At 44.8% G+C, this 24,442-nt stretch overlaps 1 protein-coding gene across 4 annotated transcripts in view; it reads left to right on the top strand.

Moving 5' to 3' along the window:
• Positions 1-24,442, top strand: part of ATOSA (atos homolog A) — a 43,999-nt gene that overhangs the window by 7,555 nt on the left and 12,002 nt on the right. Inside the window, exons 1-6 of one of the 4 annotated variants that reach the window (XM_084531945.1) lie at positions 2,440-2,561; positions 3,048-3,469; positions 19,985-20,169; positions 20,953-21,155; positions 21,827-21,952; positions 22,156-24,007. In XM_084531945.1, coding sequence (XP_084388071.1) covers positions 3,439-3,469; positions 19,985-20,169; positions 20,953-21,155; positions 21,827-21,952; positions 22,156-24,007 — 2,397 coding nt within the window. In that variant the 5' untranslated portion in view covers positions 2,440-2,561; positions 3,048-3,438. Of the gene's footprint in view, positions 1-2,439; positions 2,562-2,714; positions 3,470-19,984; positions 20,170-20,952; positions 21,156-21,826; positions 21,953-22,155; positions 24,008-24,442 lie in introns of those variants that run through there. The other 3 variants (XM_084531944.1, XM_084531946.1, XM_084531947.1) reach the window with 3 other exon arrangements.

Genomic DNA, 24,442 nt, shown 5'->3' on the forward strand with positions numbered 1-24,442 from the left:
TTGTGAAATTCCTTAGTGAGACGCAGGTGACTGCTTGTACTAGTTTAACCTATTGCAGGTGCCGTGCGTGCAGGGATTCCTTTTGCCCACTGATGAGGCCTCAAGATTTCTAGGGCATGTTTCACAGTTCCCTATGCTGCAATAAATTAAGCTCCTTTCTCAGGGTGCTGTGCAAGTATCATCTTGTCATCAGGTACTGTGGGGGGACGGAAGGGGAGAAAGAGGACTTTGGTGAAGAATTGAAGCTGGTGAGTGTTAGCTAATACCCACAGCATGGTCAGTACCACTGGGGGAGGTGGTGGTGTGGCGGTGTGGGGACTTCTTCTGAGGGTCAGGGGAGAGAGGAGGGGAGGTGCAAGAAGAGCTGCCGTGGTCAGCGTGCTCTGCTTCAGAGTATGGAAGCCCTTCTCCCCAGCCAGGCATTGCTCTTGGTTTCCTGCCATGGCACTAGCCCAAGTGCAACCATGATTAAAATTCGCACTTCCAAGCAGGCCTGCAAGTTTGGTAGAAAGCTTTGTCTGCAGATTTGGAAGGGCTGAGGGTGGTTAAGAAAAACACTTGAGTAAATGTTTGTGGTGACTAGTCACCGAGGACATAACTTCTGTGTGAGCATAGTGATTTTTTGATACGTTGGGCTGATGCCTCCTGTTTGCTTGCCCTTGTTAATCACGGCTTTTAGTTCAGCTTTTAACTCTTATCAAGTAGCTTGACTTGGGGGAAGGAGAGAAGAGAACCGATGGATCAGGAGGAGAAGAGCTTTCATAAATATTCCAGTGATGTGGAGTAAAGGAGGGGGAGTTTCTTACTGACTAGGGCAAAGTTGCCAGGACCAGCACGAACTGGGAGTGCATGGTCAGGTCAAAGGGATCAGTATCAACTCTTATACCGCTCAAAAGTAAGTCTTTCTTTTCTGTAAAAATTTTTAAACAAGACTCTTTATGCGAATTTGCTATGCCAAGCTTCCCACTTCAGATGCCTTTTAATGAAGTGTGGCTTTGTTTTGCTGTGCTTTGAGGGGGAACTCAGCTTGGGCCTTGTGAATGGTAGGCCATTCAGATGGGCAGACACTTTGTTAGCCATGAAGAGGCTGTGAGAAACAAAGTATCTGGAGAACTGGGAGTGGGGAAAAGGGCTGGATGCTGACAGCTACCAAAACTGCACCACTAGCAGTGCTCCTGGTCAGGTGTTCAGGCCGGTGGCTGCTTACACCACACCAATGCAAGGAAGGGATGGGAGTCCCGTTTTAGTCATGTTCATGCTGGTAAAAAGTGAATGAGTAAAAACAAGCAGGCAGTTTATGAAGCGGAGACGGGAGGAATAGTTGATAACACTAGAAAAGCTCTGCAGTGGAGAGCCATTTTTAAAAGAGGATGCAAAGGGTAAGTCCATCTTCGTGTGAGGGGCTGGAAGGCTGGGGAATGTGAAGGGGAAAAAAGTTGAATGCATTCAGAGTAAAACTGCCAGAATACACACCTGCCTCATCTTACATCGAGTGAAGCTCATTAAAATTGGCTGTTCTTGTACTGCCTTTGGTCACTTCCTACACAGTCACACTGGCTTTACAAGAGTTTCTGTGAGAAAAGATCTTGGATCAATTAGGAAAGGTTAAGTGGCAATGCTTGAAAGGCATCTTATGTTCTTGCCTCCCATCCCAGAATACATAATGGCCTTCAGATTTCTGATTTGGGTGTGTTTTTTATAAACTAGCTCTACTCATCCTCAGTTAAGCTTCCAGTATGAAATGTTGAGCAGCTTTATGCCACGCATTGATACTTCTTCCTTTTAAAATCCCGGTGAAACTGCTAGCACCTTCACTGAGCGGCAGCTCGGGGGCTTTCAGCAGCCGCTGGCGGTGCGGAGGTCGCTGTGTGCCGGGAGGGGCTGCCCGCGGTGCCCCTGCTGCGCCACGACAGCCCCGCGGCCTTGGGCTTCTGCAGCCTCCTGCTCCCTGGCTGCTGCTTCAGAAGATTCTTCTTGTGTTCCGCGGATGAACAATGTCACCCCCAACGATCCTTTAAAACAAAGGGCACGTCGTCAGAAGCGTATTTTGGTTTTAGCTCGTGCTGTCTGCAGCCGGGCTGCGTACACACGCCGTGCCCTGAAGCCCCTTGTGCTGCCGGGGGTCAGGCCTGCACATCGCTCCTCCGGGGCGCGGCCCTCGGCAGGCCGAGGCTGGGCGCCTGGCCCCACACGGGGCCGCTGCCGGCGAGCGCCTCGGGACGGAGCTGCCGCGGAGCGGAGCGGCGCTGGGCTGGGGGTGGCTGCTCCGGGGCCGGCCGCTGCCCAGCCCTGCCCTGGGGTCACGGCCCCGCCGAGGCCCCGCCGTGCCTGAGGCGGCCGGGCCGCGCGCCGCGTCCCCCGAGCGTTACAGGGACGGGGGCGGGGCCGGGCGGCGGCGCGGCCAATGGGCGCGGGGCGCTGTTGCTATGCGCGCCCCTACTCTGCCTGCCGGCCGCGCGCCCCGCTGCGCGCCCCCGCGGCGGGCACGGGCACGGGCACGGGCTCGGGCGCTGCCGCTGCCGGGATGGTGCGCGGCGGGGACAAAGGGACGCGCGGCGCAGGTGGGTGCGGGGGCGGCCGGGCGGGGGGGGCCGGGCCGGGCAGCGGCGAGCCGGGCGCTGGGCGCTGTGTGCGGGCAGGGGCTGGCCCTGTGCTCGTCGAACGCCTGCTGCCTGGCACCTGTGCGGCCGGTCACCAAGGGTTAGCAGGGGGGAGACGGACGGACTCTGCTGAGCCCTTACATTTCGGCTGTGAGGGAGCTGTGAAGGCCCAACGGCGTGGCTTGCTCGTTACCGGCCGGGTTGTGCTGCGGGAGACAGCTCTGCTCTAAAACCATCGGCACAACCTCCTCACACGTTCCAAATTCAGTACTGGGCTCTGGCATCCATTTTAAAGCGAGCAGTCTCTTGCACAGCTTGGGAGTTGTAATGTTCTCGTTTATCCCTCTAAATAAAGTTTAAAACAGTTCTGTGGGCCTGGCCGTTCTCCCAGAGCTTTTTCAATGAGCAGTATGCGTTGTCTCTTTTGTAACTTCTTTACTTTTGCAGGTTACTGTTTAACCACTTAAGGGCAGACCTTGTAGGTGAAGGTTAATAGCATTGGAAAAATTACCTGAGGAGCTTCATGCTGCTTCATCATCAATTTCACCTCTGTTCTTTCTGAGACCCTTGCGTTTCTGATGAAGAAGTGTACTCTCTGCCTTTGATCTGCTAGCCTTACTTCTTTTTCCTCCACTCCATGCACTAAATGTGGACTGCAAATACTGAAAGAAACCTCCTGAAGCTGAACGTAGCCTCGCTAGCTAGGAGGAGGATTTTGGGTGGTCAAACATGTTCTGACAAAGTTCCACAAGATATATTACCCACCGCTTAGATGGCGATGAACAGGTTGTAACATCAAAGAGTTTTGAGAGATGAAGTAAGAAAGCTTAAAGAGAAGATGAATGCAGAAAGAACCTACAGTTCTACAGGTCAGATTTTACATGGGGTTTTTGTTTTGTCTTTATTTTGGATAAAATAATGGGATTCGTAATCTACATTCCTCACCTGAGGATACTTCCTAACAAGACCTATGCTTTTTTTTTTTTTTTTTTTTTTTTTAAAGTAACTGGATAGCTAGTTCTGTTCTAGCAGCAGTGCTGCAAAAGTTTCAGCTTGTAGGTGTGATTTCTATCTGACGTGGTGGTTGTAATAAAGTTCCAAGAGTATCAGCTCCTGCTTAACCCGCATACTACGTATCTACTGTTTCATGTGTTATCCATTAAAATAAAATTCTTGAATTTTTGAGTGTTTCTATCTCTCTCCTTGTGAATATTCTCTTAAAACTTTGTTATTAACAGTGCATTTGCGCTTTTTGGTTTGTTTCTCACTTTCTTGTTTTTCAGGTATTCTGGAAAAAAAAAAAAGGCAGCCCAACAGCATTAGTAAGTGCCTCACATGCTTACATGTGGACAGAAAATGTGCTTAATAGTTCTTCCTCAGTGTGGCTGTATTTATCTTGGGCTTAGATGTGCCATCAGTGTTTGGATAGCTTCTTGGAGTTGAACCAAATCGCTGGAGTGAGATGGGGTTTGATAGTCAGAAAGCTGCCCTGGGTGTAATTCACAAAGCCTGCACTTGGGAAGTTGAGTATCTCTTAATAGATACTTTTCCTGAACTTGGCCAAAGAGAAGCCTTTTTAGATGGTCTAGCCTGTTTATTTGCATCTTCTTCTTTGGCACCAGAAGTAATGAAATTTTGTTTTCTTGTGATACACTATCACATGGTGCCCTAAGCCATTGCTATTGTATTAGATCTGTCGTACGCACATGTACGTTCATCTGCCAAATCTCTCATCTCAGTAGAATCTGAGAGGGCATCTTAGCCCCTGCTGTCTCTGCACCAGTTCTTGCTGTGCTGAGATTGCTAGTGCAGGTATCAGGTTGTTGGTGTGCCCGCCGTCTGAGCAAACGACTAGACTGGAAAATATTCCCTTCTTATTTGGATTGTGATTTAGCCTTCTGATACTCTGCAAAGCTCTCTCTCCATTCCCACATAAGTACTTTACAACTTGTTTTCCTTCATTTTATAAGTTTGGGGGTCTGAGCTTTGCTGTCTGTACCTGTACCTTGTACCTGTAAACAGCACGCTTTGGTGTATGTGGCGCAGTACTTTCTCGTTAAATGACTGAAACAAGGACTTCCTGCTGAAGGCCTGGTATGTGTTCCTAGCAGGACTAATTTCTTTTTACTGTTAAGTAGCTTTAGGAACAGTAAAAGAAAAACAGTTGTATGTTGTTCCTTTTTTGTCAGTGTGTAGCCTCCAATTTTCTTTTGAGAGCGCGATGAGTGAAGAGCAACAGGTCCGGCCAGCTGCCCTAGGACTAGGTTCAGGAGTCGGTACTTTGTTTTAGGTCACACGGATTTGAATGAAGATAGTGAGGTCAAGGGAGAAGATTTCAACTACAGACTTCAAGCTTGCAAATAGGAGAGCTGAGTTTTTGCTTTCTTAGCATATGCAGCTGGTAGATGAATATAGATGAATATCCAGATTTAATTAGAGGACACAAGGTAGCATTTCTTTGGTAGTAACACATAGCTGAGTCCACACTTGGTATTCTGATGTAAAACTACAAAGCTAGTTCCTTCTGCGGTGTGGAGGAGATGAGGTATAGAAGACGGAGGGATGCTGTGGAACTGGGGGATGTAATGTAGTGGGGTGTGCTGAAACGGGAGGGATGCAGCCAGATCTACCCTCCAACAGAATTCTTTCCAGGCCGACATCTCTACCAATAAAGCTGCTGCTTCCAGGAGGGTGTCTGCACAAGCGTATGCCTTTCCCTTGGTGAGAAAGGAGAATATTGACCAGCAAGCTAAGGCTAGAAATAGTGATCATCCTGCCTGGGATAAAACTGAGCCCTCAGATGAATTAAACTCACGTTAATTAGGAGTTTACAAAAGGGCTGCAGGTGGGGCAATAGGTTCTGCAAGCTTAAATAGCAGGCACCAGAGATAACAAGTGCAGCTGTTGTTAAATAGTTAATAACAGATGACTGAACTTCTGATGCAAATGATCAGACAGAACAGGAGAAGTTCTCTGCATCCTGACCTAGCGACTCCTCACTGTTCCCATGGTAACTAACACATTTTTCCATTTTTAGCAAAGTTTATGGAACTGAAGATGACTTGTTGGTTTTATGACATTAAAATAAATTTTAAATGGCAAAGCAGACCAGCTGGAGGAGGAAACATAAACTAAGAGAACGTGGATATGAATTCCTAGAGACCTTGTGTATTTTGCTTCCTATAAGATCGTTCTGAAACATGTCTAATGTACAGCATACTTTAAAATGCCTGGCGGTGAAAGTATTATCACCTTCTGTATTGAAACTCTGAGCAGATCCATCTGAATCCTTTTAATTTAACTCCATATGAAAATGACCTATTGCTGGAAGAAGGGCATTGCGAGGGGAAAAGGGAGGAGGAGGAGGTAGGGGACCCTGGCTTTGGTGTGAGTGTGGTGCAGAGGAGCAAGGTAGAACCCGTAGCTCATGGGATGGATGTGGCTCTTCATTTGTGGCCAAAGTGGGGATGGGGTGGTGGGTTTGAAGCTCTGACCACTGGGCAAGGTAGGACCTTCTGTGCCCCTTTGGTGATATAAAAACTTCGGCATCAGCCGTGCATTGTTAAAGACAGAGCACTCTGGAAAAATACTGCTGCGGGGTTCCTCTGTCCGTGCTCTTTTTGCAGAGGTGCTGGCCTCTGGCTGTTCTGAGCAGGATGCTAGGGCACCAAGTGCTAACTTTCCTATGTGCTGTAGCAGAGTCATTCTGCAGTTCCTGTTTCTACTACCAAGTGAAATTAGAGCTAGAATGGGCAAGATCTCTTTTTAGAGCAGGTTTCCCAAAAGAGCATTTGTGTAGTCTAAACTTCACAGCACTGAAACTACTGGAGAAAAGTGCTTCTGAGGCAGGTTTTAGTTTGTTCCCCGGGGAAAGCCACAGACGAAATCAGTGAGTATTCCTGCATGTGAGTCACTTCTTATGAAGCATAAACAACCTGTTGTAAGCTCGTTTTTATCAGTGCTCTCAAAATAAGTAGTTTCTTCAGCTGTTGCTGTTTTTGTGAGTTACGTTTTTGGCTGCTGATCTTACTTTGTGCTAGTGGCTTCTCCACAGGGTGAAGACAGTCCTGTACACACAAGTGTACCTGCCCCGTATGCTCTCAAACTGCATTTGCAGAGAGCAATATTGTGTTGCTGTGTTTGGTTACCTGAATGGACCAGGGACTTCTTCAGCCTCCTCAGCCATAATATTACTTCCAAAGAGAAGGGAAGCAAATTCCTGGAATTCTTACCTGGTGGTTAGTATTTGTTTTCTGGGATACAAATTAAGAGGCACGTTCAGGTCCCAGGGCTGCATTTTGCTATGTGTTGTACAAACATGGAAAAAAAAAAGACTGTCCTTACCTCGGACATTATGCAACTATCACACAGAATCAAGGTTTCCAACAGGGAGGGTTGTAAGGAAACAAGGGATAATACTGATAAATGGTGTTTTTGGCACCGTGTGTGTGCTTCCCAATTGGAGGGTAACTTGTGAAGTCCAGGCAATTAATTAATGGTCTTGAAACTCCAACGCATTAATGTCGGAAGCTAATTGGAAGCAAATGTTAACTGCAATAGTGAGAGACAACAGGAATGATGGCAAGCCATGGAAGATGGTGCAAAAGTGTTTTTTTTTTTTTTTTTTTTAAAAACAACAACAAAAAACAAACAAACAAAAAAAAAAACAAAAAAAAAAAACAAAAAAAACAGTATTTTGTTATGGAAAAAAAAATCAGCAGAGGAATGCAAAAAGGTGTATTGAGTCAAAAAATACAATGGGAAAATGTTTTCCTGTTAGGCACTAGCCATACATCCCTTCCTCTTAAGGCTGGATGCCTCTGTGTGTTTTGCACACTTGTTTTCAGTGATGGATTCCATGGGAAATGTGGGTGCAGTGGGTGCTGCCCAGAGCTGGCAAGCGAGGTGCTGCCGGGCAGTGGCACCGGCACAGGCAGGGAGTACTTCTAGCTTCGTTCCAGCCTGGACTAGAAAGAACTCCTCTCTGGGGAAAACTTGGGGCACTGCTGCCAAAATACACGCGCTGGGGATGTGGGTGCAGTGTGGCTCCCCAGCCAGGAGCCAGAGGGTGCCAGGGGTCGCGTTTTGCACAGCAGGGAAGGGGCTGTTTGGGGCAGTGAGCTGTGCCTGGCGTTGCGGGAGCTCCCAGCAGCGTGTGAGGGGGTGCAGAGACCATCCAAAGGACATGAAGGCACATGCCTGGTGCGATCCATGCTTTACTCTCTAAATGCGATTTGCTAGGGTGGCACACAGGTTGGTCAGCTCAGCAAGAAGAGTCTGGTGAACTCAATTCCACCTTCTTCTGGGGGTGAAGAGGGCGAGCTGCATTATGCCTGGATCCCTGTGTCAGGTTCTGGTCCTTTCAAGATGAGCCACTAGTTCAGTTGATGAGATTAAATGTTCGATGCTGAGAATCTCTCAACTATGTTTTATGTCAGTTCTTGAAGATAAATGACTGCAAAAACCCGCTGTTACAAGCAATAGTCAGTGTAGTCATACATGTATATTCCTAATAGTCGTATATTCCTAAAACTTAAAATGTTTTTATTATAATCTTCTATACTTCACTTTTCATCTCCGCTTTAAAAGAAGAAACAGTCTTTAAAAGAAGAGAGAATACAACAAAATTATGTGATGTGGCTGCTTCAAAATAATGAAACTTATTTTCCTTATGGATTTGTGTCGGAAGATCTTTGCATAATCCTTTTTGGTAATGTAGAGGTTTGGCACAATGAACGTGGCTGCCAGGTGCTTGGGTTTTGTGATGTTTGGAGGGGCTTTTTTTGGTCTGATGCTCAGCTCCAGCATTCAGAGTAACTTGTGGCTATTGAACTTGACAAGTGGGCAAATCTTTGATGTCTGAACTGCTAGTAGCTGATGTGTAGCAGATGGAGACTTTGTTGTTTCAGAGCTGCAGATGGCTTTAGAGCATTTTCTCCTTTAAAAAAAGAAAAAGTCATTTTGACGGCTTCTGATTTAAGTTGTTGCATATTTGCTGTGTAAATTTTCTGTTGGCTGCAAACTCAACACGTTTTTTTCCCCCTGCTGGGTACTTCTGGTTACACATATCTGTAAGTGATGGAGGAGGAGCTAAGCTTGGTTTTGTTTGTTCATCTCGTTGCTGATGCCTGTTGTTTTTGCACAAAATACAAAAGAGCCCATGGAGGACCTGGAGCCTGGGCTGGATAAAAGCTTTGATTCTTCTTCGTGCTATTTTTAGCACAGTGTTTTGTTTTCTGTGTAATTCCTTGCTCTGTGTCCTGACTCACAGGTCACTGATTTTAGAGCGTGCGAGTGCGGAGCTGGGCCCCCGGCCGCCGTCCCAGGCGCTGGCTGCGTGGAGGAGCCGGGCGATCCTGCTGGGGGCTGGGAGTGGCGCTGAGTGGAAGGGTGAGCCCTGTCCCTGAGCTTCTCTGGAAAGTATGTTCTAAGAATACGCGGGACAGGCTGTTACAAAACACACGTGCAAGCAATAAACTCGGCACGGAGGCCAGGGCCGATGGGTGACTCGAGGTCAGAGCCTGCGGGGCCGCTGTCGCCGGGCCCGCACCGCACCAGCAGCCACGGTCAGCCTGGACGCGCTGCCCCCCTCCAGGAGGGGGAAGCGTTTTGGACAGCTCTGTTGTGAACACACGCTGCCGTTCGTGCTCTAGTAGCGTTAATTTTAGCGCTTCAGGCGAGTGTCTCGTGTCTGGGGCTGTCAGAAGCTTGTTTTGCTCCACAAGGTGCCGGGTGGCAGGGATGTTTATGGGAGCCTTCCAAGCTGCACTGCAGGCTGGCTGAATGAAGGGCAGAGGGAAAGCAGATGCTTGCAGTTTTTAAGCAAACAAGCATTTCTTAAATTGAAGTGCTCAAGTGGGTCCGGTTTTCAAAAAGGTACTTTCCAAGGCGTGTGTGTTTGTGCACAGGAAGCCTGACAACGTCTGAGTGCTCCACAGCTTCATTAGGGGTTGTGTTCTTAAATCTTGAAGTAAATCTGAACTGTAACGAGAGAGCTGTCGCACAGCCAGGCTCCTGGTGATTCTTCAGACTGCCTGAGAGAGGGACAAAACCTGTCTCCATCAGGCTGCTCAGTACGTGCACAGATGGAATAAGGCTAGGCACGTGCAATGACTATTGTGATGGTTTGGACTGGAATAAAAGTACATCACTGCCCGAGCAGCCGATGGTTTTTAATTCCTGGCACGAGATCTTCTTTCAGGCCTTGTGGAAAGCTGCACAGACTGTCATTTCCCCTAGAATCTTAAAAAATAAGGCAAATTAACTTCCAGATATTCTGGATGGGTTAACTGAGACAGGGATATCAGCTGAACCAAGCACAAGTGTGGGTGTCTTTGGTGCTTCTTTCACCCATGACGCTGCGCTGTAGTTTTTATAGGTTCCTGTCAGATGACAGAGTATTTGAAGTCTCCTGTTGGGGCCCCTAAGGGAAGGTGCTGCAGTACAGCTTACTGAGGCGTTGGTGAGCTGCTGGTAGCACCTCTTTTGCACTCTTATTGAATCCATGGCACTCGTAATAATACCAGAAGTTTAGGAGAAGTGACAGATCTAGGGGAGGATAAGAATTGCTGTCCCTGAAGAAGTGGCATACTAATGCTACATATGGGAGGCCCCAGTCAGGTTTTTAATAGCCTTGTAATAGAGTAGACTACTTTTACCAAAAAAGTGGACTAGGTCATAAGTGGTTTTTCCCAGAATAACTGCCCTTCCCTCGTCCCACATCCTTCTCTGGCTTACTGGTTTGTTTTTTAAGGCACACCACAGTAAAACTGAGGAATTACAATATCTATAAAAAATAGATACTGCTGCATAAATTTAAGGAGATTTTCAAGGTGCAGACAGTTCCTCAGTAGTCCTGGAAACTGTATTCTTGTATCTGTCTGCCCGTTGGAAAAAGGAACGTTTCAAGAGAGGAGAAGCAAGGAGGAGGTAGGGGGGTGTCTGGTTTGTGTACTGCTGCTCCCCTGGGAGTTCAAAGTCAGACTTCGGTCTGAGGCTGATGGCTGTAACCGCACCCGCTTGGGCTCGTTGGCACCTCACAGTTGGTGCAGGTGAGTGGCTAGTGATGGGTTTTTGGACTGTGACACCATTTCCAAGGCCGAGTGCTTCGGCACTTGCAGATCGCCCCCTGCTCTGGCAGCAGGATTGCTGTGCAGGCCCAGAGCTTGGTTAAGGTTTTCCATCACGTGCGATCCTGCCAGCCACGTGGCTCCTCTTTCACAGGGATTTCCCTGCTTCTCACAGCTGTGGCATCCCGGTCGAGTCCACCCAAAAATGATTCAGTGTTGGGTGTTTTGCATTCACGTTGCACTTCTTGAATTTGCTCTGATTATTTTTAAGAGGCCTGGCAGCAGTCTGAAGCAAATGTCATGTTTTGTAACGGTTCTTTTCTTGCAGTGACCATAGGAAGAGGAATACTAGCTTGGGTGTCTGTGGCATTTTTCTCTTGTATAATACCAGGTGTTTAACACGCTTATACATTGCATAGATGGCATTCACCATCAGGAGCTTTATGTGCTCCCGCTTCAGGTTTGTTCAGCCCCTTAATGATTCTCCCGAATCTTTTGCTGAAAATCTTGAGAGCTGAAGGCACTTCACATTCCTCCTCAGAAAAGAAATGTTATTAGAATTAACAGTAAAATAAGCACAAGAGCGCTTGAAATTATGTTGTCAACGTTTCTAAGAACTGTAATTACCTAAGATGATGAGCTAAAGCCTGAAATATCTCAAAGATGATTTTTAGTGTTAGCGAGGAAGGGGTTTTGTTGTTGTTGTTGTTGTTGTTTTTTTGTTTTAAAAAAAGGTGTTTTTGGCCTGTCTACATGACTGTGAATGCTGTTCTCAAAGACAGTTTCATATATTGTAAAGATGTAGCGATACGGAGCACTAAGCTGCAGAACAAGGTTTTAGCAGAAGTCTGGGCAGCACAAGATGCAAACATGTAGTGGTTTATGTAGAGAGCTGCTCTGGCAGCTCCCATAAGCACTGAAATACCTCCCGTAGTTCTTGTTTTGTTTTGTTTTGTTTTTTTTTAAACCACAGTCCAGTGTTTTTTTCCAGGTAACATAAGAGTGATTTATTATCACAAATTGCTGTTTTACATCTTTAGATCGATCTCTGTATAAAATATTGCAGAAGTCTGCAAACAGTTGAGTCTTAGTTGAGCTTGATTGTTGAACAAATTAAAGAGAAAACTTGTGTGTGCAGTCCTGAACTGTATTGTGTTTAAGGCCTCAGATAAAATTTCTGGCATCCATTTTTCTTTATGTATTATACAAATGCAGTCACAGCCAGAATTTACTGCAGAACTGCTGTCAACCTGTTTAATGGGAGGGAAGTCTTGGCTTTCAAATGGAATTAGGCCTCCCGGTGCTCAACTGCTGCAACTGCCGTATGGATGTTATGCCTTCAGAAAGAGGTGAGGCCTGGCCAAGTACGCGTGCTTTTTCATTGTAAATTCATGTTAGGCTTCCATTGAAAAGAAAGTCACAGATATGGAGCCGCTGCAGTGTGGTATTTACAGCTAGCAGAAAGATGAGCAAGTCAAGGAGAGCCTTCGGTCTGCGTGCTCTCGGCTGTGTCGCTGCTGCTGCTCGGTTGGGTCTTGAATTGGCAAGTTCTGGTAGCAAAGCCCCTCATCAGCCATCATCGTCCTCATCTGCGGGGTCCATTTGGCTGAGGAAGCTGTGGTGAAGGACGAGGCCTCGCCCCTCCAAGAGGGTTGCCTTCATCAGAAGTGAGTGGTGAAGGAAGTTTGAAAAAAGCTTGAATGTATATTTAGAAATCTGATGTAGGAAAATCCATACTTTTAATGTTAAAAAAGCTTAATCGTTTTCTGGCAAACACCTTAGGAAAAAACCTTCACATTCTGTAAGCTTACGGAGGCTGTGTTTTCTGTTGTAGGCTGATGTACTGCCTTCCTCCCCGGCTCCTTCCACTCCCAAGTCACCTTGGCTGGCAGCAGTTGCACGCTGTGCTGGTGGAGACCGAAGCTCACTTAGGTCTCCTCTCCACAGGTCCCTTGCTCCCTTCTGTGAAGCTTAAATAAATTACTGAAGTGATCCTATTTTCCACATAATCTTGCAAAATTTATATCCGCATGTTTATGAGCATGGTAAATCAGTGTTGATGCTGAGTGAAGGCTGTATAGAAAACTTTCCTTCCCAATTACAGCTGTACAGTCTACTGAGCGTTTATTCTGTACTTTTAGTGACATGTACCTGTGCTGAAAGAGGTGTTTTCTGATCATTCACCTTTTATGAACTAACAAAGATATCTGAAAAAAAATCAGAGCTGCTGAACTAGAAATCCCATTGCTTTGTCTTTTTTTTTTTAAGGGTCTGTCTCAGTGGTAGGTTTATCAAGTCGCGCAGTTTGTTCTAACACCTAATGTAGGTAGCGATCAGCTAACCAAGGGAAAAAGTAGAGCTCGAAGAGAGCAAATGGAAAACTTAGAAATTATTCAGTCGGCTCCTGGCATGCATGTTTTTTCATTATAATATAAGATTTTGTGCAGTTCACGTTTAGCCAAATGGCAATCTAGGAAGTCTTAGTATAAGGGAAAACACAAATTGTGTTTAATTAAGAGCATTAACTGAGGCAGAAGTCCTCTTTGTTTTCACTCCCTGCCTGGTTATAGCATGTTAGTACAAGTAGCATCTTTTGTAACCCATTCTGTAGACAGCGAAGTCTAAGGATCAGCAAAAAGCGTTATGTGTTGTTTCTCCACCCTGCTTGAATTTAAGATCTAAAACATCCTTTAAAAAGTCAGCATTAGAGCTCGTACAGCTTTATGCTGGCACTCCAGGGCTCTCCTGCCTTTGTCAGGGTACAGTGGAACAGCTGTATCTTAGAATATGTGATCTCTCCCAGTTCAATGAACTGGGATTTGAAAAGAGTCTGAAACTTGCTGCCTGTCTTCAGGTATTGCTTTTCTTCTGTTAAATGCAGGCCGTGAAATCAGAATGCTTGGTCTGCTTCACCATTTGTGATTTCCTTCTGGAGGAAGAAACAGTTGAGCTTACATCATTTGTTCTTTTTCTTTGCCCAAGTAAGTGAAAATAAAGCTGGTTTCTCTCATCGAGATACAAATGTAGGACCTAGAGGTTGGTTGACTGCCAGAAAGTCAAAAGAAGCAGGTTAACCTGACATTGCTAGGTAACAACAGCGAGTTACAGTTGGAAGAAGAGAACTGACTCAGTAAACTGTGCAGTGATGGCAACACAGGCTGTCAGCCAGAGCGCAGGAAGCAAGATGGGAACACCCAGATCAGTTTACCAGTCTGCTTTTTGTGCTCTCAGAGCACTAGTTTCTGAGACTATTGCGGAGAAAATTAGCTTTAAATGAGTGCAACTGCTGTTCTTCCCTTGGCTTTTATGTTGGTACTCATTAAACTCTTTGACCCTGAATGGGTTTTGGTAGAAGTCGTTTGGTAAATTGTACTTTTGTCCAGCCCAGTTTTAAGCCCAGTGTCCTTCTGATAACTTCATTTGCTGAAAAAGTGACTTGAGAGTAGTTGAGCGTGCTGTGAGCTGCGTGCAGCAGGGCCGTGGAGGTGCGGGGAGCATTGCAGGCTGGGGGCAGCTGGCGGTACTGACCATGCTGATGGATCCGTGTGGCCCTGGAGGAGCTCCACTGGCTGCCGTGTAGCCATGTCTTGCTTTTTAAAAATCACCCCTTTCTTGCAAGATTTTGTGTGGTTATGTTTGCTGATGATAAACTGTTGTCAGAACACCAAAGCAGATAAATTTTTCCTGTTCTTCTGTGCAGAACTAAGTAGATCCAGCACTTGTATAGCTTCTAGTCTATTTCCTTCGAACAAGAGCAGGGTCTACATCAATCCTAATTTCAAACTCCTGTGCTACTGTTTCCTGCCTCCACCTGAACTGTTTGATAATCGGGTGGTGGTCCAACTCAATACACTGGAAAACAAAAGGAGGCAGCAGAAGTAAGATGAAGCGTTGCACTTCTATATGAGCATTTTCTTAATGGCTGTCATGCTTTCCAGGCTCAAAGATCGATGAGGAACTAAGGATTCAATGCAGGAAAAAAAATCTATAGAGGAATATTCCTAAAATAAGGTGTGTCACCAGGTCACTGCATTTGCTTAAATTTAAGTAAACCTAGTCAATGGCTTGTTTCTTGAAAGGAGTAGGCCAGCTTATGATTTTGACTCTTGATATCTAAAATTATCCTTAAAACCTTACTATTGCAAGGCTTGTGAGCTGTGTGACTTCAGATATAATTACGGGCTTGTAGCGTACGGACATGACATCCAGAAAAGCATGGATTTCAGAGGTTCAAGGGCAGCTTTCTTTGAAGTGGAGTACAACATGGAGTTAGTTAACTGAAGCATCCTGAGGTGTTTCTAATTCCAGAAGAGAAGCTGTTAGTCAAATGTTTACATTGTGTTTCATTTCCTTTACAGTAGTTTTTTGAATTCCTGTCTTACTCTTAAAACCCAGAACTACCTCTAACCCACTTTTGGAGGAGTGAGATGATAAAACCTATTTGGAGTTAGCTGTTCTGGGGGAAGGGCCAGAGAGCCGTAGCTGTAATTTTTTAAATGCCTCACAATTGCTAGGAGGAGATAGGGAGGGAAAAATTGACACTGGGGTCGTACCAAATGTACTTGAATGAGGTGCAGCACAGGCTGGAGGGGTGCGTGGGGGCAGCGTGGGGTGGAGGTGAGTGCTCGGTGCTGGCCGGGCAGCTGGGAGTGGGCGAACGTTGGGGCTGGCATCCAGCAGCTCCAAGCAGCCCGTGCCGTGCGGCTCCCACTTCGTGCTGGGCTTCAGCTTCCTACAGGGATGGGGATCCAAGTGCTTTGTGCTGGTGGCCTTCACAGTCTGTTACGGGTGCCTGAAGACTTTCCAGGGACAGTCCTAGAGCATATTTTAAAGGTAATTATTAGCCGTGTTTCATGTTCTCCCTTAAAAGCAGCCCTGCAAATCAGTGGGGGTCCCCAGGGGACAGCACAGGGTGAGGGGTGCAGGCCCTGCCCGAGCTGACCCCGCTGCCACCACCCCTGCAGGCAAGGATCCCAGCTCCCAGCCTGACGCTGGGGTGGCCCTGGGAGCACAATGGGCTGCATGGTACCGAATGTCTTTGCTTCCTGTCTGAGCCTAGAAAATAGATTAAATGCTCTTCTGCTACCCATGAAAACACGCTCCGTAATTGCAACAGAAAGTGCTGTAATAGGAAAGGGAAGGGAGTTGGTCCCCACAGTCGTGACCTGGCTGTGAAAGGAGTCAGCTGGGTGCAGCGGGCTGAGCTGAAGTGTGGGGAGAGTGCTCGCTTACAGCTAAGTGAGTTTGTGGCTCGCTTGTACCCCCCCCCGTGTGTAATTTCAGGAGATTTTGGAACACAAGCCACTCTCAGCTTTCTTTGGTTTTGAGTTCTTGTTCTTTCCTGCAGTGCTCCAGTGATTTGTGGATGGGGGCAGGCAAGGAAGACCCTTTGTGAAATCTCCTGTTAAACAGGCTTTCCTGTTTGTCCAGAAGATGTAGAAAAACACTTCTTGTTGTAGAGGAGACAAAGGAAGACAGAAATGATGTACCTCCAGGTTTAAATTCTCCAGTACTGTATATTTTGTTCTATTTGTAGTAGCTTCAGTCTAAATTTATATTTTTCTCGTTTTCACTCCTAGTCATGTGCCATCTGTTGCTCTCTTTTGACTAGCTGGTCAGTGCACTTGAGTTTCAATTTGTGATGAGAGGGCAGCAGTGCCTATTGCTGTAATTCCCATGTATTTGTGTCAACTAACTGGAGTTTTAGCTATTTTAAGGGAAATAAGAACCGTACATTGCTGGGATGCGTATTTTGTATTATACACTTGGATGTCCTGTTGGTAGAGATGAAGCAGAATAAAAATCATGTCTGGAGACAGATTATAGGATTGAGGTTATTCTGTGCACAGTATATGATGCCCTAAATAGGGCTGAATCATAGGCAAAAGCAAACTGTCACAGCACACGTGCACCAAGACTTTTTTTTATAACTAGACACTGAGTTTGCTGTTTCTATAAATGTCTTTCCACCCTTGTCCTCAATTACATCAACTTGCATCATCTGTGCCTGTTGTGTAGGAACAATTACCAGCTTCTCAGTATTCATTGCTGGTTTTTTCCTTTACTAAAACTATTAGTTGTTAGATAATATAGAAATCTAGTGGAGCTGAAAAAAAGTCAATATGCCACATGAAATTTGTAGGAAAGTGCATTTCTCAATATCCATTGTTATTTCTGCATAAAAAAAGATTGAATACCTTGATTGTTGTACTGTTGATATAAGTTTTAAGCGTTGGCCTTGCCCTCGTAATGCTGTTATGAAAACAGCCGTGTTTCCTAGCTCAGCACTTGGTGCCTGTCATCCTTTAAGGGGATGCAGTTTCCATTTCGGAACATCCTATTTGTGTCCCGCAGCCAGTGCAGATGTCTGTCAAGCGAGCTGGTCTCCTTCCGTGCTCCAGGCAGGGAACCAGCAACTTGTGAAACAACAGGGCTGGCCCAGGGCACAGGCAGTGTTTGTGCATTGAACTTGAACCTCGGCCTTGTCTGTTGATGTGGAGTAACACCGTCCGTGTGTTGGGAGCCTGGAGTACCGTCTGCCGGAGGTGCTCTGCGCTATAGATCTCCCTTGTTTATTCGCTAGGTGGATCTGGCATTTGGACATGCTCAAGCAGTCTCTGGCTTATGTCAGCGTGATGGCTGTGAAGAAACTGGGCGTTTTAGGTATACAGTGTGAGCTTCAGTACCAGGTGGTTTGAATGTGTAAGGAAGGTGGGCTTTTTGCCTGAATCTAGCCAGCTGTGAGGAAGCACTCAGGCCATAGATCTTACCCACTAATTTGTGTCAGGTCCAAAAACTTTCGGTCAAATTCAGATCCTTTCTGAAAGACAGGGCAAACCAATAGGTCTGCTGCTCCCCATGATAAGCTGTTAGTGTTAATTACAGGGCGTATCTATTTTATTATTATTAGTTGCTATTTAAAGTTTTCTAGAGAAAATTATCAGGTATCGCATCTTACTGTGCATACTCCTGTTCCTTAAGAAGCTATTTGTCTAAGGTGGGATCTGCCTGTATAAACACATGCATCTTGATCCAGCTCTTTAACTTTTTTTTTTAAAACCATAGTATTTTTGCATATTTTAACTACACAGTTTCTCTCATATTTTCTTAAGGATGAATATTTTCTTCCCCTTCCTGTTTCAGCTGCTAAACGTGAAGCCACCCTTCTTGTCATCTCTCCTGCTCAGCACTTTCTAGGTTTTTGAAACTTCTGCATCGGAGTAGAAGCACTTCAGTAGTGATCTGTCCTAGTGTGACTTCCTTAAAATTACTGGGATCTTTGGGCACGCGGGGATGAGCATGATGCTTGTATTGGCAGCCAGGTAATAGCTAAATGCTTTTCAGAGTTTTTCCGTATCCCATTTCCCTGTTCTGCAGGTATGACTTACCTGTTGTTGACCAGGGTTTTGACAGGGGAAAAAAAAAAGTTGCAGGTGCCTAATTTTGGAGGTGACTCATATCACTACACATGAGGCTTGTCCTCTGTTATTTGCTGTTCCTTTAATCTTTCATGCTCCCTTTATTAGTAATTTTCTGCCCTCTGTCAGATGAATGACCACTGTAATGATGATTTCATGTATGGTGTGTGTGTCTCTCGGGGTCCTCTGGGGGATTTCATCTGTCCTCTGGCTGCTCTTGGTGGCCAGGTGAGCGCTGCTGGCAGCACCCAGCTCGTCCAGACCCCTTTTTGGGGGGGACACAGCTGGGGCTGGGCAGTTGCCTGCGTCCCTCCGTACCCCCGTGGCTGGAGCCGCAGGCTGGCACGGAAAAAAGGGGTGGGGGGAAGTCTGTAGGGATGGGGGCTGGGATAATGACCTTGGCTCCCCGGCAGTGGGCTGGCTTCTCCCGGGTACCTCGTGCAGATCCCTCCAAATAGTCTGCAAGCCCTGGGGTCTGGGGAATACAAGCCCGAACTAGGCAATCATGGACATGCAAAAGCTAGTTTTACATACTTTGCAATTTGCATATGCAGGTAATTAGGTGTTTAATTGGAGTTTTTGTTTAATACGTCCCTTATATGGATTTCTCAAGTCTGTCTTGCCATGCTTGCTAAATGCCCTGGTATTAGGGAATGAAGGCAACAAAAAAATAGACTCTTGAGTCTGGTTTTCTCCAAGAGGAAAGGTATTTATCCATGGTAATCAAAACAGGAATAGAAATGGAGAAAAGCAGGACTTGGCCTGTCCATCTTGGCAGTTTTGTGTCGGTGGATGACACAGGGCACGTGCTAAAATTGTGAAGATGTCATGTGCCTTTCTTCCCCATAAGCATAAAAATAAAGAACCGCTGCCAGTCTTGCCTCCACCTGCTTTATTTTGCTACTCTTAAAATAGACTTTGAAGTCAATGTATTTTAGCTTCCTCTGAAGAGATCTTTCTGTAACCTCTTCAGTAACTAAATCATTTTGATCCTTGAGCGTTTCCAAGCAGAGGGGGAATGGCATGCCCTGGTTGGACTGGAGTCTGTTTGAGGGCTGTGTGACACCCTTAAGCTGGGGGGGAGCAGGGTGCTCTACAGACTGCCATGAAGCAGGGGACTGTGCATTGTGCTCTGCAGGAATCGTGTGCCAGTGTAACTCGTGAGGAGCAATGACAGCTGCTGCTTTGTTTACAGAGACTTGTTGAGTTTTAATTCTTTGTACAAGTTTAGACTGAGCATTGTACAAAACAATGAATATTCTGTACGTTCCTCCTGAACCTTTTCTATGTTTGAAAGCTGTTAATGGTAACTATAAATGGCCTTCTCTTCAATAACCTCCAGCTCTCAGCTGGAGGAACTCTCAATAAAAATCTTAAAGAACATTGTGTCCCACTTTTCCTAACAGAAGGAACTCTTACTATTTTTTTTTTGCTATTCATTTTTTTTAATGTACTATATGATGTATCGTCTTCCCTTTATATCTGTCGTATGATATTAATGATGCCAAGTCATACTGCCATTAGGCTGCTTCCGTTAGCACTCAGGAAGCCTTTTTCTTTCAGAAAAGCTGTAATTCAGCCGTGGATCACAACACAAACACTTGTTTCTTGGCACTGGTGAAGTCTGGTGACTTGGCCGGTTACTACATGTAGCTTTCTTTAGAGAGTATTTGTAATTTTATCTGCTTGCAGTGGCAAGTTATGGGCTGAGGCCGTTGGTTTGTTTTGGTGGTGTGATCATTTAGGTGCTAAGGGGAGGACAGTCTGCCTGATACAAACGTCCGTTTTCCATACCTCTTGTTTGAGGTATAAATTGGAACAAACTGCAGGGGCAGCAAACAGTCAAACGCTTGTTATGCAGTAGGTGATGTTAATGTTTATCTCTTTGAACTGACAGATACTTTAGATGAATACTTCGAGTATGAAGCTGAGGAGTTCCTGGTCTCCTTGGCCTTGCTGATCACTGAAGGTCGAACACCTGAATATTCGATAAAGGGCAGAACAGAGGGCTTCCACTGTCCTCCAGCACAATCGAGTCAGCCCCCAACAACTAAGCATGAATGCAGTGACAGAGTGGCTCAGGTATGATGGTACCCATTTCATCGCAAGTATTGTGGACTTTGTTCTTGCTACCACGATCAAAATCAGATGAGAAGTCCTGGTAGATTCACAGCTAAGCACGAATAACAATTACTTTGTGACAGTTCTGCATTTAAACAAGTCTGTACTTTAGTATTATACTAATAATAGATCAGATCTGTCCTTAAAATGAAAGATCATTAAGCCTTTTATCGTTGAACATGAAATTCTGCAGACTACCTGAATGCAGTACCTATTTCAGTCTTTGTCATGCAAATTGCAAGTGCTATACTTAGCATTCTTGTTCTTATTTTGAGAAAATGTAGGCTGATTTGCCTAACTTTTTGATCTTCCAGGTGGTATTGAAAAGTGAATGGTCCAAAAAGCAGGAACACCATCAAATCTAGCCAGTCTCTTTTGGGTTAAGGCTGGAGTATCCCATCTCGCAAGTAAAAAGTGTATGATTTTACACTGTTATTCATGCAGAAGTTAGCCTGCTCAGAACCACAATGTTTCTTAAGATGCTGCTGAAGGTGACTTGTGGAGAGAGTAGTGCAGTGTATGGTGGTTGAAGAAAATTGATGTGAGCTCTTTTTATGCAGTTGCTCGAACAGCAGCCATAAATGATTTGTTACTTTTTCATTTAATACTCCAGTATTTACCTCTGATTTGATGAAACTTAGCCTTCAGAACTTGATCCTTACCTTCTTCCAGTTCTTTGGAATACATCTTAAAAGTAGTATTAAATGTGGCTACTATTTTCATGGCTTGCATTTATTCCCTCAGTGTCGTCAAGCCAGGCGAACCAGATCTGAGGTTATGCTGCTGTGGAAAAACAATATTCCGATCATGGTAGAAGTGATGTTGCTTCCAGACTGTTGCTACAGCGATGAAGGGCCTAACACCGAGGGGAATGATTTAAATGATCCTGCAATCAAACAAGATGCATTGCTGTTAGAAAGGTGGATTTTGGAACCAGTTCCTCGACAGTAAGTTGGATGTTAGGATTAGTTGATAATTGCGAGAATCTTGTCCTGTAAATCTCTTTAAAGTAGCTGGCTACTGTTTTGGAATTGGCCTTTTACTTTTAGGACTTCAGGATCTGACCAAATCACTATTTACTAGTGAAATCTGAGCATCTTTTAATCTTACTCTTGCTGTATCCATAATTTCTGCATTGTGCAATGCAGAGTATGTAGTGTGCCTAGCTGAAAATGGTCATTTTTATATGTGTTCTGTTAAGTTGTATAAAAGTTTATACAGGTAGGAATAAATCAGGCTGTGTAGTCTTCAAAATGTTTGGAATTTCATTGTTTTCTTTGGCTCAGCTATGTTTTATTTTCAGAATGAAAATCTGTAAATATATTATTCCAGTATACAATAATACTGTATTCCAGTACTTAATGCAAAATACTTTAACAATCCATATGTATAATATATATAAAATAAAAATAAAGTATATTTTTAAGACTGTAATTTCCTACAAGATATTTAAAAACACTTGACCTACCTGACAGCTAAAAGTATAAATGGAGAAAGGGAAGAGGACAGCAAAAGATATTGTTGTGAAAGCTTAGTTTTAATAGTATTCTATGTTCTGGTTCTCTTAGTTCTCTCTGTATATTCTTAACGTCTCTGCGCTTCTCTTAATTCATTTTAGAAGTGGAGATCGATTCATTGAAGAGAAGACACTTTTACTGGCTGTTCGCTCTTTTGTTTTCTTCTCTCAACTGAGTGCATGGCTGAGTGTTTCACATGGTGCTGTTCCCCGTAACATTCTGTACAGGTATGTTTGAGGAGCAAGTTGTTTTTATTTTCTGTTTGCCAGTTGTTGCAACTCATCTTAAAACAATTCTTCCCATCTGTTCTCCTCTTTGTTTTCAGAGGGTGCCACATCGTTGGCCCAGCCCTCTGGTGGCTGTGTATAGTTCGTGTACTTTGCAAAGTGTGGTAGCATGTTCCTATAAATGCTCTTCTGTATTGTTTCAGGGTGAGCGCTGCAGATGTGGACTTTCAGTGGACGTTCTCCCAGACACCAACTGAGCATGTGTTTCCTGTTCCTAATGTTTCTCACAATGTGGCCTTGAGAGTCAGTGTCCAGTCCTTGCCCAGACAATCGAACTACCCAGTTCTGACTTGTAGTATTCACACCAACCTTAGCTTTTACGAAAAGCAAATGCAAGAGCGCAAGTTACATCAGCGCAGTGAATCCAGTGCAGCAGAGCAGTGCAGTACCTCCAGTTCACAGCGTGTCTGTGGGAAACAAGCGTGGACAATGACACCTGAAGGCCTACTTAATGTAAAAAAGACACCCGAATTTACTACATCTATCAGAAATTTAAAGCTTTATCCATCTACCGGCCTTGGATCTGACTGTGGGGCATCACAATCTAAAGTTCAGTGCTATAATGCTACAGCAGACAATAAGACACAATCTCATGAAACAGCTGTCAGAACTTTTAAAACCTTTTCTTTAACTGATTCCCGTGTTACAAATGGTCATTGCTCTCATCAGCCCACCGGAGAAATCAACCCATTAATAGGCTCTTTACTTCAAGAGCGACAAGAAGTCATCGCAAGAATTGCTCAGCACTTGATTCACTGTGATCCAGCTACTTCACCGGTTGTTGCTGGACGTCCCTTCAACAAACATGAAACTGGCTCAGCTATGCCAAAAGCTTTTCGGAGTACTTACGAAGATGAAAACTTGCTTAAGAGAGGCAAGGAAACCTCCCCTGCTTCTGTTGCCAACTTAGATAAAGCAATACAAGAAGATGGTGGTGAAGGCAAAACCAGAGCAATACCGGAGATCCCAAGGCTCGATCCCCGTGCTCCAGTGAACCACTGTGGCCGTCCCTCTGCAGGAGAGGGAAACCCTCTCATCGATTCTCTGCTTCAGGAGCGGCAGGAGGTTATAGCAAGGATTGCCCAGCACTTGATTCATTGCGATCCAGCTACTTCTCATGTTGCGGGACGTCCATTCAAAGCATGTGAAACTAGCCCAGTTACTTCAAAAATTTTCCGAAGTACATATGAAGATGAAAATTTGCTGAAGAAAGGCAAGGATCCGTCTTCTGTTTCTTTTGCTAAATCCAATTTTTCTTTGCTAGAAGACAGCAGTAAATCAAGGATGAAAACACCTGATACTCCTAGCAGTACTTCTAGGTTTGATGGTGAATCGAAGGCTTCTCTGAAACTCCAAGCAAGAAGAAAATTGGTTTTAGCAAAACCCAATGAAGCTGTCCGACACGCATTTCATCAGACTTCAAATAAGACTTCTCATTTATTTACTAATATGCACACATCATCATCATGTGTTAAAGAAAATAAATCTGAATTGCCAGATAAATTGGAAATAATACATTCTGGTTATGTGCAGAAAGACCAGATAACCAATAGAATTAAACAGTGTTCAAATTTTAGCAGCATTGATGAACAGATTTGCACAAATAAACTTAAAGAAAGAACAGTTGTTAGTGAGAACAACAACACGGACAGTTTTAACAATTTACAGATAGATAAATGCAGAATACTTGAAGGTACAAAAAAAGCATCTGTGATGCAGGCATCTGACTCTTTGCACAAGAATGAGCTCAAGTGTTTAGATAAAGACTCGAAAAAAACAAATATTTATGAGCAAAATACTCAGCTTATTAGTATTGAAAATTATTTAAATAAAGACCATGACAGTTTCAAAAATAAAAACAAACAAGAGAAAACAAAAACTGCACATGATGAGAATGAAGACCCAGTAGGCCTTGATTTCCAAAGCACTTCTCAGAAGAAATCTACAGAAGACAGCTCAGTCAGGTGTGAGCGACTGAAGAACCCAGATGTGCAGGTAAACAGAGACACAAAGAGCAATTCCTTTAGCTGCTGGCCGTCGTGTGGCTTGTAACTGCATCCTGTATCTGCTAGGGGTGGTAGGAGGAAGGGTTTATGTCTGACTTCTGTGAAGCAGCATGGGACTGTTGTCTGCTTCAAGGTCTGAAGTGATGTTTGGCCTAATGGTGCTTCCCTCACCCATCCTTCATTATAAATTTAACATCAAGAACAGCGTTGTCTTGTTCTGCTCATTGTGATAGCATTAGAAATGACAGGTTCTGTAGGCAGTTAGACATCCTGTATAAACGTACCAGTGTCTGAATGTGCTATGTGGTCATTTGAAAGTCTGTAGTGATTGTAGATCGAGTCAAAGAGAACTTTTAGTAAAGCACCAGTGTGATGCAGATTCACTGGCTGCAGAAGTCTTCTCGGTTAAAGCGAGTGATAACTT

Source organism: Aythya ferina (assembly GCF_964211825.1).
Source record: "Aythya ferina genome assembly, chromosome: 11".
In the NCBI taxonomy this organism is placed as follows: Eukaryota; Metazoa; Chordata; class Aves; order Anseriformes; family Anatidae; genus Aythya; species Aythya ferina.